This window comes from Lissotriton helveticus, assembly GCF_964261635.1.
Source record: "Lissotriton helveticus chromosome 1_1 unlocalized genomic scaffold, aLisHel1.1 SUPER_1_unloc_29, whole genome shotgun sequence".
Classification (NCBI taxonomy): Eukaryota; Metazoa; Chordata; class Amphibia; order Caudata; family Salamandridae; genus Lissotriton; species Lissotriton helveticus.
This window is the reverse complement of record NW_027611669.1, coordinates 1344758-1365561: the sequence shown is the minus strand read 5'-3', so window position 1 is coordinate 1365561 and position 20804 is coordinate 1344758. Positions and strand designations below refer to the sequence as shown.

The 20804-nt window shown below is 43.9% G+C and overlaps 1 protein-coding gene across 1 annotated transcript in view; it reads left to right on the top strand.

The window, feature by feature from the left end:
- The window catches only part of LOC144805832 (uncharacterized), a 110415-nt gene that overhangs the window by 18809 nt on the left and 70802 nt on the right, over positions 1-20804 (top strand). The window contains exon 5 of the mRNA XM_078672311.1: positions 53-647. Within this exon, the coding sequence (XP_078528437.1) occupies positions 53-647 (595 nt within the window). The remainder of the gene's footprint in view (positions 1-52; positions 648-20804) is intronic.

Sequence of the window (20804 nt, the reverse complement as noted above, 5' to 3'; positions counted from 1 at the left end):
CATTAACCCACTCTGTGGAAAAACCTTACCAGTGCTCTGAATGCCAGAAAAGGTTTTGTAAAAAACAAAGTCTTTCTCAACATGTATTAACCCACACTGGGGAAAAACCTTATCAGTGCTCTGAATGCCAGAAAGGTTTCAGTTTAAAAAGTAGTCTCACAAAGCACATAAGAATCCACACTGGGGAAAAACCTTACCAGTGCTCTGAATGCCAGAAATATTTCAGTGAAAAAAGAGACCTTACTGTACATACAAGGACCCACACTGGGGAAAAACCTTATCAGTGCTCTGAATGCAAGAAAAGGTTTTGTAAAAAACAAAGTCTTTCTAAACATGTATTAACCGACACTGGGGAAAAACTTTACCAGTGCTCTGAATGCCACAAATGTTTCAGTACAAAACACAATCTCATTCATCATATAAGAACCCACACTGGGGAAAAACCTTATCAGTGCTCGGAATGCCAGAAATGTTTCAGTGTCAAAGACAGTCTCACTCGGCATAGAAGAACCCACACTGGAGAGAAACCTTATCAGTGCCCGGAATGCCAGAAATGTTTCATTGACAAAAACAGTCTCACTCATCATATAAGAACCCACACTGGGGAGAAACCTTTTCAGTGCTCTGAATGCCAGAAATGTTTCAGTGTAAAAATCAGACTCACTGAACATACAAGAATCCACACTGGGGAAAAACCATATCAGTGCTCTGAATGCCAGAAAAGGTTTTGTAACAAACAAAGTCTTTCTCAACATGCAATGACCCATTCTGTGGAACAACCTTATCAGTGCTCTGAATGCCAGAAATGTTTCAATGAAAAACGCCATCTCACGGTGCATATAAGAACCCACACTGGGGAAAAACCTTATCAGTGCTCTGAATGCCAGAAATGTTTCAGTTTAACAAGTAGTCTCACACAGCACATAAGAATCCCCACTGGGGAAAACCCTTATCAGTGCTCTGAATGCCCAAAACATTTCAACCGTAAATCACTTCTAATTGCACATGCGAGATTCCACACTGGGGAAAACCCCTATCAGTGCTCTGAATGCCAGAAATGTTTCAGTGTAAAATTCAGACTTACTGAACATACAAGAATCCACACTGGGGAAAAACCTTATCAGTGCATTGAATGCCACAAATGTTTCAGTGAAAAAAGAATACTCACTCGGCATATAAGAACCCACACTGGGGAAAAACCTTATCAGTGCTCCGAATGCCAAAAATGTTTCAGCCGTAAATTTGATCTCACTGCACATGTGAGAATCCACACTGGGGGAAAATCATTATCAGTGCTCTAAATGTCAGAAAAGATTCAGAGGTAGTGATGGTTACAAGCGCCATAAGAAAACACACCATCAAAAATACTTCAGTGCTCCAAGTGCCAGAAAAGCATCAATTTTAAATGCAATCTCACTCTACATGAGCAGACGCACACAGGGAAAAAACATTACCTATGCTGTGAATGGCAGAAATTCCTATTTTTTGATAGGCACAGCCTCATTAACCATAATCAACTCTATACTGATGAAAACCTTATGAGTGCTCTGAATGCCAGAAAAGCTGCAGAGAAAAACGCTATCTCACCAAGAGAAACTCCACACTGGAGAAAATCCTTATGCCATAAAAGCTTAAATCTGAAAGACAGAGTTATGCTTCATGAGAGATCTCACTGTGGGGAAAAACCTTATGAGTGCTCGAAATGCAAACAAAGTTTTGGTCACAAATTACTTCTCACTTTTCAGGAGCAAACTCACAGGGAAGAAAAAAGCCTTATGTGTGTTCTGAATGTCAGATAAGGTTTAATCACGAATACAATGTCACTTCACATGAGAGAATTCACACTGGACTAAAGCCTTATACAGAAGGGGAAAGCCAGAAACGTTATACTCAGAAAGGAGATCTCACTAAACATGAGAAATGCATCCACATGAGGTGAAAAGTAAGGCGTATCTTGAGTTGCAGAAAAGCTTTTAACGATCTGACTTTACATGAGAGAGCACATATTGTAGTTGCAATAGGATTAATCAAGAAATTCTTGGAGGATAACTTAGGCTGTCCGCATGCAACATCCAAAGAAATTTCAGGCCTTGAAAATGTTTTAATTGCAACAAAATTCACAATTTGAGTATCTGAAAGTTACAAAACTCTCAAGGTCTTTACTTGACACAGAGAAGTGTTCGTACTTGCAAACATCAACTAATTAACAAAAAATTCACAATATGAATGTCTTACATTTTCTCCACCCAAAAGGTTTCTACTCACACTTGTTTCTTAACATATGACTGAAATCTAGATTTTCATGATAAGATTAGGCCTAGGCGGTGTTCCTCAATGAAGAGCTCCGCAAAGTGTCAAAAAAAGTCAACCGCTCAACGTGGAGTTCTGCGAGCAGCGAAGTGCGTTAGGGTCAATTTGAAGCGCTTTTTCGGCGAGTAGCACGCTACTCCAGGATCCAAAAATGATTAGTGGTGAATTAGTGTAGGGAAATATAAAATGTATTTGAGAGCTGGAAATGTTGGTCTGTTAGTTGAGTTGAAAAAGAGAGTGGAGGGATAGAAGAGGGAAGGGTTTTCATTTATATAGCGCTTGCTACCCCTCAACGAGTAGCATGCTACTCCAGAACCCAAAAAGATGAATAGATAGATCAATTATTGTGGGTAGGTTGTTTTATTATATAAATACAACTGTACGAAAATTCATAAAATTCTGTTGTAAAGTTGTATCCAAGAGGCAAGTATAGTCTCTGATAATAATGTATACAAAGTTGGCTTGCCATCAAGACTGATGCCCCGTAATATTGATGCAAAGTCAGTTGTGCTGAAGTATTTTAGACTCTTGTTGAATTGTAACATCCACCTTGTAGGTACTGTTATTTGTATCAGGTCCACATTGTAGGCAGACACAAACGCCGACATTTTGTGCTATTTATATTAAGCATAATGTAGGTGAGCATATGACAGTAACCACTGTCCAAGTTGTAGTAGGTGCTTAGAAGTAGAGTGACATAGAGGGCAATAAACACTCCACTAAACTCTGTCACTCGCTTAGTACAGACGAACGCCAAAGGCTTCGTACATGATGAAGCATCAGAGTGCACCCTCTTTCTGCGTCCCATGGGCATTTTGGCTTTTGTTCTACAGAAGAGGCTGCAGACACTTCCATAGCCCTTTATGTAGTGTGGATCAAGTAGGAGAGATTCTCAGCGGGCATGCTTTCCTTTGTATTGGGCATGGCCACATTCAAATGTGGGGAAACCTTTTGTCTTGCAACTGCACTGTATTATTGACACGGGCGAAAGGGCAAACAAGCAGTTAGGAGGCACACTGATTGTATACCCCCACCTGACAGGATGGTGACAGACCCCAACCACCTTCATGGGAAACGTGCCACCTCGTTTAATAGCTGCCAGACGGTTTACTTTGTAAGCAGACTGGTGGTTTACAAGGGTACCTACGTTGGGGCACCACATGCTTTTTTCAGCATAATCTGGTGTACTCCCCCTGTGTGACATGACAGCACCCACTGAAGACTGCACTGTTGTGTAGTCTGGGACAGTGCACCTTCCCTGTAATTCTGAACTGGGCCTTTAAATACAGTACTATTTTGTGTGCCTATTTAATTCAGGTATACAAAGAATGTGGTACTACTTGTATACTAAGGTACATAATGAGATTACGTAGAATACACCTCTGCGTGCCTAATGCTTCCATTTGCATTTCAAGACCAGTGATTAATGTGGCTTTATGAAGTTCAACGCCATTGGGTGTTCCCGACCTGTCTGATACTTGCATATGGAAAAGATGGGCCATTTGGAACCTAAAGATAGATAAACATATTCAAAGGTCACGATTTAAGTCTGCATCTAAAATAAAACTGTAAATTAGGAGAGGTGATAAGTGAGATGTTAAAAGGCAGCCGCTTATCGAGCTGCATTTGTAAGTAGGCCTCCCTATATTATGAGATCTATTCCTGCTTCAGTCCTTAATTGCAATGAATACTTTAATACCCAGGCATGAAGTCATTGTCGAGCTGTTTTAATATCCACCTGTCTCCCCACCTCTTCCCCAAGGCATCCTTAACCAGTGGCCTAGCCAGTGTGCCCTGGGCCCTAAGGCAAGAAAGGAAATGTGACACCTGCCCTCTGTTTGGACTGTGGAAAACAGCAATAATCATTGTTCTGTGGGCCCCTCAGGCCTTTGTTTGAACTGTGACAAACAGCAGTTATCAGGGTTCAGTGGGCCTTTAAGGCGCCTGGGGCCTGGTGCCACTGCACCTGCTGCACCAATAGGAAGCTAAGCCCCTGCCCTTAACAGCTTCTATTCTAGCCCCACTGGTGAACTGAACCAGCCAAGTACTGATCTGGCCATATCTGCAGGCATGCAGCCGCCTCTTGGACTGAAGGGATTTAAGTCGCATGAAAGCAGCATGCGGGAAACAACTATTTTCTGAGGCAGTCAACCAACACCTCGTCTGTTCCAACCTGAATCCATTTAAAACCAGGGACGAAAAAACGGTTCATCGTCATCTCTTGCTTATCAAAAGGGTAAAACCGATTCATCTAACATGATAGTGTACCACATAAAAAATTGTGATTCTGTGTACAAATTAAAACTAGCATGCATAAAGAAAGGGGAGCCTTTGGCCAAAATAGCCATTTTCCCTACCCATACTTCTAACACATCTTTTACAAAAAAATGCTAACTACATTGTCATCCGGAAATAGTCATTAGAGCCTACTCATAAGCAAATGACATTTAGAATTCTCTTTCACTTTAAGCTTTCAAAAGTAAATTGATATAAAAGCAGAATTGAATATTTTGAAATTGTGTACTCTTACCAAAATTTAGAGCATCAATTTTATATGACAGGCCATAAAAAAGGAGTTTTTTATATATACTAAACCTCCAGAAACATTTGAATAACCAGTTATAAAGTCACGTCTAGCTTAGTTAGTTTATAGTCTTCTTTTTTAAGACACATTTTTTCACATTGTTACTGGATCTGCATGGCTAAACACTTATAAGGTCCTAAAGGCGAGACCTATTGGCTATGCCAATGATTGTTATTATTTGAGTACAATGAACAGCAGCACTTTTGATTAGGTCCTGAAGAAAGCAGCAAACACCTCTTTGGAGGGTTAATAGGCTGAAACATGTTGACCTCTTATTAACTTTCACTCTGCTGCCCCCACTACCCTGAGCTCATTTTTGTGGTATTTCGTATACCATTCTCTATAACAAAACATGCCTGAACTCCTCCCTCTCAGTGAGGGGGCTGTACCCTGTACTGTAACTAGGTATAATGGTGGGAGAAGATTCCGAATGAGGAAGCATGCCAACTATGGTGGGTGAGGGAAATCTTCTCTTTAAAGGGATATTTTATCTTAGCTAGGTCTTCATTTGCAACAGTAATCCTCATAGACCCAAGGGTTTCTTGATTGTGGTAGAAATACATTTTTACCCCTTCATTGTACGTTTAAGCACAGGCCATTGCTTGAAATGTTGTGATCAATGTAGGAAAAATACTCTGTGCACTGAGAAAATGTGTTAAAATAACAGAAGGTTGATAATTGCATTTAATACCTTCTCAAACCTGGATTTATCTAGAAGAGAAGTCTGTTAATTCTAGCACATTTATGATACCACAAGGTATAAGAAATTAGGGGATCTTTATCTGATATCTTTATCAGTAAATTATCTGAAATTATTGGACATAAACTTTTGCAAGTATTATTTCTAAAGATAAAGGAAGTTCTATATTTGACTTTTGTAAGCTAAACCCAGTGCGTATGACTTCAATAACCACCTCTCTCAAATCAATATTGGGCTTGTTTTAGTGAGAAAGCTAAATGATCTAGGAGAAACCAGGACTGTGCGTCAGTATTTTTCTTAGGAAGCTTTAAGTTAGAGAGTGAAAACACTTTTTAGAATGCCCCAAAAATTGTGACAAAGATATTTCAATATGTTTGACAAAAAGAATAGGTACATTCCATGACAATATTGAAATTGAAAATTAAATAATAGAAACAAATATTTACACCACATGACAAAAATATTAGACTACATTTCAGCAATATATAGGAAATACTGAGGTTCATGTATTAATAATCCATTTGGTTAAAGTGGTTGCTTGTGGAGTCAGCACACTACTGTGTCTGTGATGGCTTTTAAATAAACAATACAGAAAAGGGGGTGGTGATGAACAGAGTGTCTGAATTAAGCAGACCACTCTTACCCAGTCCAAAGATCAGGGCTTGATCCATCACCGTTATTTATCTCACTGCCCCATCCCAGCTCAGAACCTGGCTGTATGCAAATTAGTCTGTCCCTGGCCCAGTGCATCATGGGAACAGGGCAGACCAAACTACAAAGCCAATTCTTCACCAGAAAGGAGACAAGCTACCGGGGACCGGTTTCTGGCATTTCAGCCTCTTCGGCCCGGCTTGCTTGAATCCTGATGGAGCAGTGAGAAAGGGACTCATGTCTGAGTATACCCTGCCACACCTATAGTGGCCAAAAACAATACAGAAAAGGGGGTGGTGATGAACAGAGTGTCTGAATTAAGCAGACCACTCTTACCCAGTCCAAAGATCAGGGCTTGATCCATCACCGTTATTTATCTCACTGCCCCATCCCAGCTCAGAACCTGGCTGTATGCAAATTAGTCTGTCCCTGGCCCAGTGCATCATGGGAACAGGGCAGACCAAACTACAAAGACAATTCTTCACCAGAAAGGAGACAAGCTACCGGGGACCGGTTTCTGGCATTTCAGCCTCTTCGGCCCGGCTTGCTTGAATCCTGATGGAGCAGTGAGAAAGGGACTCATGTCTGAGTATACCCTGCCACACCTATAGTGGCCAAAAACAATACAGAAAAGGGGGTGGTGATGAACAGAGTGTCTGAATTAAGCAGACCACTCTTACCCAGTCCAAAGATCAGGGCTTGATCCATCACCGTTATTTATCTCACTGCCCCATCCCAGCTCAGAACCTGGCTGTATGCAAATTAGTCTGTCCCTGGCCCAGTGCATCATGGGAACAGGGCAGACCAAACTACAAAGCCAATTCTTCACCAGAAAGGAGACAAGCTACCGGGGACCGGTTTCTGGCATTTCAGCCTCTTCGGCCCGGCTTGCTTGAATCCTGATGGAGCAGTGAGAAAGGGACTCATGTCTGAGTATACCCTGCCACACCTATAGTGGCCAAAAACAATACAGAAAAGGGGGTGGTGATGAACAGAGTGTCTGAATTAAGCAGACCACTCTTACCCAGTCCAAAGATCAGGGCTTGATCCATCACCGTTATTTATCTCACTGCCCCATCCCAGCTCAGAACCTGGCTGTATGCAAATTAGTCTGTCCCTGGCCCAGTGCATCATGGGAACAGGGCAGACCAAACTACAAAGCCAATTCTTCACCAGAAAGGAGACAAGCTACCGGGGACCGGTTTCTGGCATTTCAGCCTCTTCGGCCCGGCTTGCTTGAATCCTGATGGAGCAGTGAGAAAGGGACTCATGTCTGAGTATACCCTGCCACACCTATAGTGGCCAAAAACAATACAGAAAAGGGGGTGGTGATGAACAGAGTGTCTGAATTAAGCAGACCACTCTTACCCAGTCCAAAGATCAGGGCTTGATCCATCACCGTTATTTATCTCACTGCCCCATCCCAGCTCAGAACCTGGCTGTATGCAAATTAGTCTGTCCCTGGCCCAGTGCATCATGGGAACAGGGCAGACCAAACTACAAAGCCAATTCTTCACCAGAAAGGAGACAAGCTACCGGGGACCGGTTTCTGGCATTTCAGCCTCTTCGGCCCGGCTTGCTTGAATCCTGATGGAGCAGTGAGAAAGGGACTCATGTCTGAGTATACCCTGCCACACCTATAGTGGCCAAAAACAATACAGAAAAGGGGGTGGTGATGAACAGAGTGTCTGAATTAAGCAGACCACTCTTACCCAGTCCAAAGATCAGGGCTTGATCCATCACCGTTATTTATCTCACTGCCCCATCCCAGCTCAGAACCTGGCTGTATGCAAATTAGTCTGTCCCTGGCCCAGTGCATCATGGGAACAGGGCAGACCAAACTACAAAGCCAATTCTTCACCAGAAAGGAGACAAGCTACCGGGGACCGGTTTCTGGCATTTCAGCCTCTTCGGCCCGGCTTGCTTGAATCCTGATGGAGCAGTGAGAAAGGGACTCATGTCTGAGTATACCCTGCCACACCTATAGTGGCCAAAAACAATACAGAAAAGGGGGTGGTGATGAACAGAGTGTCTGAATTAAGCAGACCACTCTTACCCAGTCCAAAGATCAGGGCTTGATCCATCACCGTTATTTATCTCACTGCCCCATCCCAGCTCAGAACCTGGCTGTATGCAAATTAGTCTGTCCCTGGCCCAGTGCATCATGGGAACAGGGCAGACCAAACTACAAAGCCAATTCTTCACCAGAAAGGAGACAAGCTACCGGGGACCGGTTTCTGGCATTTCAGCCTCTTCGGCCCGGCTTGCTTGAATCCTGATGGAGCAGTGAGAAAGGGACTCATGTCTGAGTATACCCTGCCACACCTATAGTGGCCAAAAACAATACAGAAAAGGGGGTGGTGATGAACAGAGTGTCTGAATTAAGCAGACCACTCTTACCCAGTCCAAAGATCAGGGCTTGATCCATCACCGTTATTTATCTCACTGCCCCATCCCAGCTCAGAACCTGGCTGTATGCAAATTAGTCTGTCCCTGGCCCAGTGCATCATGGGAACAGGGCAGACCAAACTACAAAGCCAATTCTTCACCAGAAAGGAGACAAGCTACCGGGGACCGGTTTCTGGCATTTCAGCCTCTTCGGCCCGGCTTGCTTGAATCCTGATGGAGCAGTGAGAAAGGGACTCATGTCTGAGTATACCCTGCCACACCTATAGTGGCCAAAAACAATACAGAAAAGGGGGTGGTGATGAACAGAGTGTCTGAATTAAGCAGACCACTCTTACCCAGTCCAAAGATCAGGGCTTGATCCATCACCGTTATTTATCTCACTGCCCCATCCCAGCTCAGAACCTGGCTGTATGCAAATTAGTCTGTCCCTGGCCCAGTGCATCATGGGAACAGGGCAGACCAAACTACAAAGCCAATTCTTCACCAGAAAGGAGACAAGCTACCGGGGACCGGTTTCTGGCATTTCAGCCTCTTCGGCCCGGCTTGCTTGAATCCTGATGGAGCAGTGAGAAAGGGACTCATGTCTGAGTATACCCTGCCACACCTATAGTGGCCAAAAACAATACAGAAAAGGGGGTGGTGATGAACAGAGTGTCTGAATTAAGCAGACCACTCTTACCCAGTCCAAAGATCAGGGCTTGATCCATCACCGTTATTTATCTCACTGCCCCATCCCAGCTCAGAACCTGGCTGTATGCAAATTAGTCTGTCCCTGGCCCAGTGCATCATGGGAACAGGGCAGACCAAACTACAAAGCCAATTCTTCACCAGAAAGGAGACAAGCTACCGGGGACCGGTTTCTGGCATTTCAGCCTCTTCGGCCCGGCTTGCTTGAATCCTGATGGAGCAGTGAGAAAGGGACTCATGTCTGAGTATACCCTGCCACACCTATAGTGGCCAAAAACAATACAGAAAAGGGGGTGGTGATGAACAGAGTGTCTGAATTAAGCAGACCACTCTTACCCAGTCCAAAGATCAGGGCTTGATCCATCACCGTTATTTATCTCACTGCCCCATCCCAGCTCAGAACCTGGCTGTATGCAAATTAGTCTGTCCCTGGCCCAGTGCATCATGGGAACAGGGCAGACCAAACTACAAAGCCAATTCTTCACCAGAAAGGAGACAAGCTACCGGGGACCGGTTTCTGGCATTTCAGCCTCTTCGGCCCGGCTTGCTTGAATCCTGATGGAGCAGTGAGAAAGGGACTCATGTCTGAGTATACCCTGCCACACCTATAGTGGCCAAAAACAATACAGAAAAGGGGGTGGTGATGAACAGAGTGTCTGAATTAAGCAGACCACTCTTACCCAGTCCAAAGATCAGGGCTTGATCCATCACCGTTATTTATCTCACTGCCCCATCCCAGCTCAGAACCTGGCTGTATGCAAATTAGTCTGTCCCTGGCCCAGTGCATCATGGGAACAGGGCAGACCAAACTACAAAGCCAATTCTTCACCAGAAAGGAGACAAGCTACCGGGGACCGGTTTCTGGCATTTCAGCCTCTTCGGCCCGGCTTGCTTGAATCCTGATGGAGCAGTGAGAAAGGGACTCATGTCTGAGTATACCCTGCCACACCTATAGTGGCCAAAAACAATACAGAAAAGGGGGTGGTGATGAACAGAGTGTCTGAATTAAGCAGACCACTCTTACCCAGTCCAAAGATCAGGGCTTGATCCATCACCGTTATTTATCTCACTGCCCCATCCCAGCTCAGAACCTGGCTGTATGCAAATTAGTCTGTCCCTGGCCCAGTGCATCATGGGAACAGGGCAGACCAAACTACAAAGCCAATTCTTCACCAGAAAGGAGACAAGCTACCGGGGACCGGTTTCTGGCATTTCAGCCTCTTCGGCCCGGCTTGCTTGAATCCTGATGGAGCAGTGAGAAAGGGACTCATGTCTGAGTATACCCTGCCACACCTATAGTGGCCAAAAACAATACAGAAAAGGGGGTGGTGATGAACAGAGTGTCTGAATTAAGCAGACCACTCTTACCCAGTCCAAAGATCAGGGCTTGATCCATCACCGTTATTTATCTCACTGCCCCATCCCAGCTCAGAACCTGGCTGTATGCAAATTAGTCTGTCCCTGGCCCAGTGCATCATGGGAACAGGGCAGACCAAACTACAAAGCCAATTCTTCACCAGAAAGGAGACAAGCTACCGGGGACCGGTTTCTGGCATTTCAGCCTCTTCGGCCCGGCTTGCTTGAATCCTGATGGAGCAGTGAGAAAGGGACTCATGTCTGAGTATACCCTGCCACACCTATAGTGGCCAAAAACAATACAGAAAAGGGGGTGGTGATGAACAGAGTGTCTGAATTAAGCAGACCACTCTTACCCAGTCCAAAGATCAGGGCTTGATCCATCACCGTTATTTATCTCACTGCCCCATCCCAGCTCAGAACCTGGCTGTATGCAAATTAGTCTGTCCCTGGCCCAGTGCATCATGGGAACAGGGCAGACCAAACTACAAAGCCAATTCTTCACCAGAAAGGAGACAAGCTACCGGGGACCGGTTTCTGGCATTTCAGCCTCTTCGGCCCGGCTTGCTTGAATCCTGATGGAGCAGTGAGAAAGGGACTCATGTCTGAGTATACCCTGCCACACCTATAGTGGCCAAAAACAATACAGAAAAGGGGGTGGTGATGAACAGAGTGTCTGAATTAAGCAGACCACTCTTACCCAGTCCAAAGATCAGGGCTTGATCCATCACCGTTATTTATCTCACTGCCCCATCCCAGCTCAGAACCTGGCTGTATGCAAATTAGTCTGTCCCTGGCCCAGTGCATCATGGGAACAGGGCAGACCAAACTACAAAGCCAATTCTTCACCAGAAAGGAGACAAGCTACCGGGGACCGGTTTCTGGCATTTCAGCCTCTTCGGCCCGGCTTGCTTGAATCCTGATGGAGCAGTGAGAAAGGGACTCATGTCTGAGTATACCCTGCCACACCTATAGTGGCCAAAAACAATACAGAAAAGGGGGTGGTGATGAACAGAGTGTCTGAATTAAGCAGACCACTCTTACCCAGTCCAAAGATCAGGGCTTGATCCATCACCGTTATTTATCTCACTGCCCCATCCCAGCTCAGAACCTGGCTGTATGCAAATTAGAAGACGGCTGAAATGCCAGAAACCGGTCCCCGGAAGCTTGTTTCCTTACCAGTGTAAGAATTGGCTTTTGTAGTCTGGTCTGCCCTGTTCCCATGATGCACTGGGCCAGGGACAGACTAATTTGCATACAGCCAGGTTCTGAAACTGGGATGGTGCAATGAGCTAAAAAACGGTGTTGGATCTAGCCCTGATCTCTTGACTGGGTGAGAGTATTCTGCTTAATTCAGAGACTCTGTCCATCACCACCCCTTGTTATAAATATTTTTGTCCACCCTAAGCGTGGAAGGGTATACTCAGATGTGAGTCCCTTGCTCATTGCACCATCAGGATTCAAGCAAGCCGGGCCGAAGACGGCTGAAATGCCAGAATTGGCTTTTGTAGTCTGGTCTGCCCTGTTCCCATGATGCACTGGGCCAGGGACAGACTAATTTGCATACAGCCAGGTTCTGAAACTGGGATGGTGCAATGAGCTAAAAAACGGTGTTGGATCTAGCCCTGATCTCTTGACTGGGTGAGAGTATTCTGCTTAATTCAGAGACTCTGTCCATCACCACCCCTTGTTATAAATATTTTTGTCCACCCTAAGCGTGGAAGGGTATACTCAGATGTGAGTCCCTTGCTCATTGCACCATCAGGATTCAAGCAAGCCGGGCCGAAGACGGCTGAAATGCCAGAAACCGGTCCCCGGAAGCTTGTTTCCTTCCCAGTGTAAGAATTGGCTTTTGTAGTCTGGTCTGCCCTGTTCCCATGATGCACTGGGCCAGGGACAGACTAATTTGCATACAGCCAGGTTCTGAAACTGGGATGGTGCAATGAGCTAAAAAACGGTGTTGGATCTAGCCCTGATCTCTTGACTGGGTGAGAGTATTCTGCTTAATTCAGAGACTCTGTCCATCACCACCCCTTGTTATAAATATTTTTGTCCACCCTAAGCGTGGAAGGGTATACTCAGATGTGAGTCCCTTGCTCATTGCACCATCAGGATTCAAGCAAGCCGGGCCGAAGACGGCTGAAATGCCAGAAACCGGTCCCCGGAAGCTTGTTTCCTTCCCAGTGTAAGAATTGGCTTTTGTAGTCTGGTCTGCCCTGTTCCCATGATGCACTGGGCCAGGGACAGACTAATTTGCATACAGCCAGGTTCTGAAACTGGGATGGTGCAATGAGCTAAAAAACGGTGTTGGATCTAGCCCTAATCTCTTGACTGGGTGAGAGTATTCTGCTTAATTCAGAGACTCTGTCCATCACCACCCCTTGTTATAAATATTTTTGTCCACCCTAAGCGTGGAAGGGTATACTCAGATGTGAGTCCCTTGCTCATTGCACCATCAGGATTCAAGCAAGCCGGGCCGAAGACGGCTGAAATGCCAGAAACCGGTCCCCGGAAGCTTGTTTCCTTCCCAGTGTAAGAATTGGCTTTTGTAGTCTGGTCTGCCCTGTTCCCATGATGCACTGGGCCAGGGACAGACTAATTTGCATACAGCCAGGTTCTGAAACTGGGATGGTGCAATGAGCTAAAAAACGGTGTTGGATCTAGCCCTGATCTCTTGACTGGGTGAGAGTATTCTGCTTAATTCAGAGACTCTGTCCATCACCACCCCTTGTTATAAATATTTTTGTCCACCCTAAGCGTGGAAGGGTATACTCAGATGTGAGTCCCTTGCTCATTGCACCATCAGGATTCAAGCAAGCCGGGCCGAAGACGGCTGAAATGCCAGAAACCGGTCCCCGGAAGCTTGTTTCCTTCCCAGTGTAAGAATTGGCTTTTGTAGTCTGGTCTGCCCTGTTCCCATGATGCACTGGGCCAGGGACAGACTAATTTGCATACAGCCAGGTTCTGAAACTGGGATGGTGCAATGAGCTAAAAAACGGTGTTGGATCTAGCCCTGATCTCTTGACTGGGTGAGAGTATTCTGCTTAATTCAGAGACTCTGTCCATCACCACCCCTTGTTATAAATATTTTTGTCCACCCTAAGCGTGGAAGGGTATACTCAGATGTGAGTCCCTTGCTCATTGCACCATCAGGATTCAAGCAAGCCGGGCCGAAGACGGCTGAAATGCCAGAAACCGGTCCCCGGAAGCTTGTTTCCTTCCCAGTGTAAGAATTGGCTTTTGTAGTCTGGTCTGCCCTGTTCCCATGATGCACTGGGCCAGGGACAGACTAATTTGCATACAGCCAGGTTCTGAAACTGGGATGGTGCAATGAGCTAAAAAACGGTGTTGGATCTAGCCCTGATCTCTTGACTGGGTGAGAGTATTCTGCTTAATTCAGAGACTCTGTCCATCACCACCCCTTGTTATAAATATTTTTGTCCACCCTAAGCGTGGAAGGGTATACTCAGATGTGAGTCCCTTGCTCATTGCACCATCAGGATTCAAGCAAGCCGGGCCGAAGACGGCTGAAATGCCAGAAACCGGTCCCCGGAAGCTTGTTTCCTTCCCAGTGTAAGAATTGGCTTTTGTAGTCTGGTCTGCCCTGTTCCCATGATGCACTGGGCCAGGGACAGACTAATTTGCATACAGCCAGGTTCTGAAACTGGGATGGTGCAATGAGCTAAAAAACGGTGTTGGATCTAGCCCTGATCTCTTGACTGGGTGAGAGTATTCTGCTTAATTCAGAGACTCTGTCCATCACCACCCCTTGTTATAAACATTTTTGTCCACCCTAAGCGTGGAAGGGTATACTCAGATGTGAGTCCCTTGCTCATTGCACCATCAGGATTCAAGCAAGCCGGGCCGAAGACGGCTGAAATGCCAGAAACCGGTCCCCGGAAGCTTGTTTCCTTCCCAGTGTAAGAATTGGCTTTTGTAGTCTGGTCTGCCCTGTTCCCATGATGCACTGGGCCAGGGACAGACTAATTTGCATACAGCCAGGTTCTGAAACTGGGATGGTGCAATGAGCTAAAAAACGGTGTTGGATCTAGCCCTGATCTCTTGACTGGGTGAGAGTATTCTGCTTAATTCAGAGACTCTGTCCATCACCACCCCTTGTTATAAATATTTTTGTCCACCCTAAGCGTGGAAGGGTATACTCAGATGTGAGTCCCTTGCTCATTGCACCATCAGGATTCAAGCAAGCCGGGCCGAAGACGGCTGAAATGCCAGAAACCGGTCCCCGGAAGCTTGTTTCCTTCCCAGTGTAAGAATTGGCTTTTGTAGTCTGGTCTGCCCTGTTCCCATGATGCACTGGGCCAGGGACAGACTAATTTGCATACAGCCAGGTTCTGAAACTGGGATGGTGCAATGAGCTAAAAAACGGTGTTGGATCTAGCCCTGATCTCTTGACTGGGTGAGAGTATTCTGCTTAATTCAGAGACTCTGTCCATCACCACCCCTTGTTATAAATATTTTTGTCCACCCTAAGCGTGGAAGGGTATACTCAGATGTGAGTCCCTTGCTCATTGCACCATCAGGATTCAAGCAAGCCGGGCCGAAGACGGCTGAAATGCCAGAAACCGGTCCCTGGAAGCTTGTTTCCTTCCCAGTGTAAGAATTGGCTTTTGTAGTCTGGTCTGCCCTGTTCCCATGATGCACTGGGCCAGGGACAGACTAATTTGCATACAGCCAGGTTCTGAAACTGGGATGGTGCAATGAGCTAAAAAACGGTGTTGGATCTAGCCCTGATCTCTTGACTGGGTGAGAGTATTCTGCTTAATTCAGAGACTCTGTCCATCACCACCCCTTGTTATAAATATTTTTGTCCACCCTAAGCGTGGAAGGGTATACTCAGACGTGAGTCCCTTGCTCATTGCACCATCAGGATTCAAGCAAGCCGGGCCGAAGACGGCTGAAATGCCAGAAACCGGTCCCCGGAAGCTTGTTTCCTTCCCAGTGTAAGAATTGGCTTTTGTAGTCTGGTCTGCCCTGTTCCCATGATGCACTGGGCCAGGGACAGACTAATTTGCATACAGCCAGGTTCTGAAACTGGGATGGTGCAATGAGCTAAAAAACGGTGTTGGATCTAGCCCTGATCTCTTGACTGGGTGAGAGTATTCTGCTTAATTCAGAGACTTTGTCCATCACCACCCCTTGTTATAAATATTTTTGTCCACCCTAAGCGTGGAAGGGTATACTCAGATGTGAGTCCCTTGCTCATTGCACCATCAGGATTCAAGCAAGCCGGGCCGAAGACGGCTGAAATGCCAGAAACCGGTCCCCGGAAGCTTGTTTCCTTCCCAGTGTAAGAATTGGCTTTTGTAGTCTGGTCTGCCCTGTTCCCATGATGCACTGGGCCAGGGACAGACTAATTTGCATACAGCCAGGTTCTGAAACTGGGATGGTGCAATGAGCTAAAAAACGGTGTTGGATCTAGCCCTGATCTCTTGACTGGGTGAGAGTATTCTGCTTAATTCAGAGACTCTGTCCATCACCACCCCTTGTTATAAATATGGCTTTTAAATAAAGGCATTTTTAATGCACCCCATTTTACTTTCAGATTCACAAATGTCCCCTTGGGTTACTACCGCCTGTTACTGTTTTTCAGCCCACGTATGGTTTCAAAGCTTCATACATACCTTAAGGATGTACTACATATTTAGAAGGGACTCTATTAACATTCCCCTTCCAAATTCTTAATTGTTAAATGGGCTTAGTACATTTCCAAAAGGGGTTTAGCATTTGCAAACTCCCTGCATTACCGAACCATTGGATTTTTGAACAATAAAACCCTTGGTACATGAGTCAATTTTTCTCAATTCCCTCCAAATTAGGTTTGCCAATAATGTTGGTTGAATGATAACCGGTGGACGTACCTATTTTATGTTAGTGTTGCTTCAGATCAAATAAAAACCATCACACATAACTCTTACACAATGCTTAAAGACAGAATTTCTGACATCCAGCTTTAATGTTTTGTTAAATATATTTGCAAATGTTGTCACTTAAACAGGAAAGCATCTAAACCGGTCTCTGGACATAAAATAGGTTGTAATTATAATCTTTTGATATATTTTCTGAGTTTCAGGAACAATGTGTGTCATCTGTGTTTACTCTAAACCAACATAATAAACATATTCAATGCTTTTAGATTTGATCTGTTTGTACTGGTTTCTATTGCAGACAATAATCTAGATTTAAACCAAGGATCAATTCCACCCATGGCTTTTAAAACCTATTTATCATTGATCTCTTTTAGTGTTATTGCAAATAAAACTGTAATAGAACTGATCTGAGAGATGGACCTTCAAGTATTATGCTCAGTCAATTTATTGAACAAACTATGGAGTTAACATCTAAATAGATTAGATCCACAAGCATTGCCTGACCACTGTATTTTACATCAATAGATTACTAATCAGCACATGTTGTCTAAGTACAATTCACTCATCTTCAATTTTTCGCGGAGCTCCTGCCGGGGCTGTTAGAACTCTTTTAAAATATGACATTTAAATGTCCAAAAGTTCAGGAATTCTAGTTTTAGGCCTGGTCAAACCTTAATGAATGCTATACCTAAAGATGCCTTTCTGTTCCTACATTTTATTGTGCACCATGATTCAGAAATGGCATGTTTTTGCTTTCGGAGGTAAAATTCTAAACATATTTATTGTTGTTGCCATCTGAAACATTATCACTAATTGGGAAGATAACAACAAGTGGTCTTGTGATGCTTGCTGGAATGGGAAGTGTTTAATCAAAAGGTGGATTGAATTCAAGTTTAGGTGACAATTTTACAAAAGTGTATGGATTTTGTATATATTTAAAATTGTTGATCTCCAAAAAGGCCTAAATCAATAAATCAAATTGAAATTTAAGTTTATCATTTTAATCCTATCGTTGGAAAAGATGTGATTTTGAACCCCATACGGCGGTTCCTTTCCAGAAAGCATTCAGGTTGTAATCATGAGTCAAATAATGCTGAGAAGGTTAAAATATTCAAATTGAATTCTAATTACACGTGAAATGTTCATTGTTCAATATATTTCTCTTAGCATTTTAATGTGAGGACTTTATTGCTTAAGAAAAATAATTAGTATTTGTTTTTCTATATGTAGGAAGCATTACATTAATGAAACTACTGTATCCCACCTTCTTTCTTTCCTTTCCTGTTCTTTATGAATGTTTCTATTGTTGAACTTTAAAGACTGCCCGAAATTAAGAATTGTGCTCTACATAACTTTGCTGTGATACAGTTTGTTGATTTTTATGTACAACTTTCGTCTCTTATATGTATGGCAACTGATGTTCTGTTTTGCTTTAATAATCAGCTTATGTTTATTAGGTTTTCTTATTCAATAAAATGTTTCAAACACAACAAATGGTAGTTGATATGTATTTACAACGGCAGCATTTTTATTGTATGGGCAGTTTCAAAGCGGCCAAAAATATGGTCTGTGGGATAACTGAGGACCACATTGGCATCAGCAGGGAGAGGTTTGGGCAGGTGATTAGGGGTACATGTAAGGTTGGAAGTAGGGGGAACAAAGCATGTCCATTGTGTGGACTGTGACTCCAGGAGTTAGTGTGAGGGATACCATGCTACCCTGTAAATGAACCCCCTAGTGATTATTATCAACAATTTTTTTTCGGTTTTATAAAAGAAAAACATCTTCCAAGTTACAGATTGACAAATATAATATGGCCAAGTTAATCAGAACACAAGATAAAAATTCATGCATTCCAGCAGTAGCTTTTTGCGTCTGTGAGATCTCAATGAATGCCGTCATCAGAATCAGTAGCCGCTGGGGACAACACAGAGCATGGGCTGTTACTGGTGCAAGCAAAGTATCAACATCCGTTGGCATGACTGATGGGAGTGTGAGACATGTGTCTAACACGCTTTCTTCTCCGCATAGCAGGCAGCGTAGAACAAGTAGGATGCAATCTTGCCAAATTTGTCTGAATTACAGAAACCACGTGGTATTTAATTCTCTTAGACGAGGTAGTCCCAAAATGTGGACAATGCGCTCACGACACTTCATCGCCAGTAGAGTTGTCTCCATGGTGAACTAGGTGTCGTTTGTGAAATGACTTGCCATATCGCAGCAATAGAAGCAAAAATAGTATTCCTGCAGCGAGTCCCAAAATGAGAGGCAATCCGCCAAACACAGAGTGCACAAAGTTTGGAAATATTACCAGGACTGCTTCAAAAGGTGCTGACAGTCCAGAAATTACGGTCTTGAATACATGTACAATACCACTCATATCAGACATGTTTAAGATACGACTCAACATTTCTGATAAATGTATAGGGCAATGTGTAGTTAAGAGGGCATGTAACTCTGCAGAAGTCCTTGCGATTTGCAGATCATAGGTTTCTTTGGCCGAGGTCAGTGGCACTGTTTTTTGCAAAAGAATGGCTTTCATTCTGCTTAAAGTATCAATTTGTATAGAAGAGATGTTCAGTGAAGGCCAAAGTGGCGACTCCCAGCTGTCTTGGTTTTAGGAAACAATACTTGCATACAGCAAGTGACCCTGGCTGACACAGATACTAGATATGGTATTCCTGGCAACATGCCACAGCAGCTGCGATTATTCAATGTAAGGTAACTCCCATTCGAGAGTTGTCCAAAAATTGGATCAATCACCGCAGCTGGTGAACCTTGCAGGTGAGAGGATAAGTTTTTAGAGGAACTATCGCAGGCCCTGTGTAAGTTTATACCCTGTCATAGGAGAGAACCGCTTAGTGCATTTTCACAATTTTCCCCGCTAAGAAATACTTCACGACCCCCACTCCAACATCTGTATGTGTACGGCAATTCACAGGATGTCTTGATGTATTCTTTACCCAACCTTTTACATGTGCCTGCTGGTATATGTTGTAGGCAATATTGAAAATGAAAAACTGTAACAGACTGAGTGAATGTTCCAATGTATAATCCATTCCATAACTGGCTTTTCAGCGACAGTAAATGGCAATCTTTCCAGTTTTTCAATGCTCAGCACCGTATTGTCTGCTCCCCTTTGTGCCAATTTAATCTGTTTATCAGTGAGATTGAATTCTGAAAACAGTGACGTAGTATAGCCTGAATGAAGGTTTTGCAACGTCCAGCCTAATAGCATGATAGAACGTACTTGCGACTGACCATTTTGCAACATGACCAAGTCCTGTTCCATGATGTCTATAGCAGAAGACACTATGCTATCTAAAGAATATATCCTGGACCACAGAGTCGTTAACCCATTGTCAACCACAGAGAGAGATTTCTCTAAATGAATATGATCAATTTCTCGTATTCGTTCTGCAGTCTCTGCTTGCGTAATTTTCCATGCTTCATTATAAGCAGCAAAGATACCGGCATATATAAAACGTTTATGGCGCGGTGTTCTTGTTCCTAGCACCAATTCCCTAAGATCAGCGCCATCTTTAAGTAAAGATAAGTGTTGCTTTACATCCTTAAGTATAGATCTATGTATCCAATCAAGGCAAAGTTTCCCTACACTGTATGTTGTTACTATTCCTGGATGCTGTCTTTGAACATCTTGGTTCTGGACTAATGAATGTGAACCCCTTTGTTTTATTCATGAATCTATCTTGACAGTTGTTTGTGTCTGTGGGCCAGATCAACCATTTATTCCAATCTGGATCTGTTCTGTTGTGATGCAAAATAGTATGTACGTCGACTCCCCCCTCTGAAGTTTTATCACTAACAGGTGTAGGTGTAGGTATAGACAGATTGTTCAAGTCTTTTATCTTGGCTAACCCAAGACAAGACGTCTCTTAGACAGTGTCATTCAAAAACATAATTTGCTCAGGGATGATGCAGGCTCTAAATTAAGCTTCTATCCTCTGCACTTGCCAATCTTTTGTGCCCCAGACAGTTTTTTGTCTCAATGTTGTCTTTCCAAGATTCGAAACCTAGTGAAGACAGTTGAGCATAAAAGGCTGTAGAATAAATTTGCTTGGTATTTGTTAACATACTTTTCATTCCTGTTTTTGTTTACATTTTTAAAGTAAAATGATTCCGGATTGGATACATTGAACCCTAAAAAGTACGGACATTTTCTAAAAAATGTTTTTGAGCTACCCTTTGGTGGCGTAGG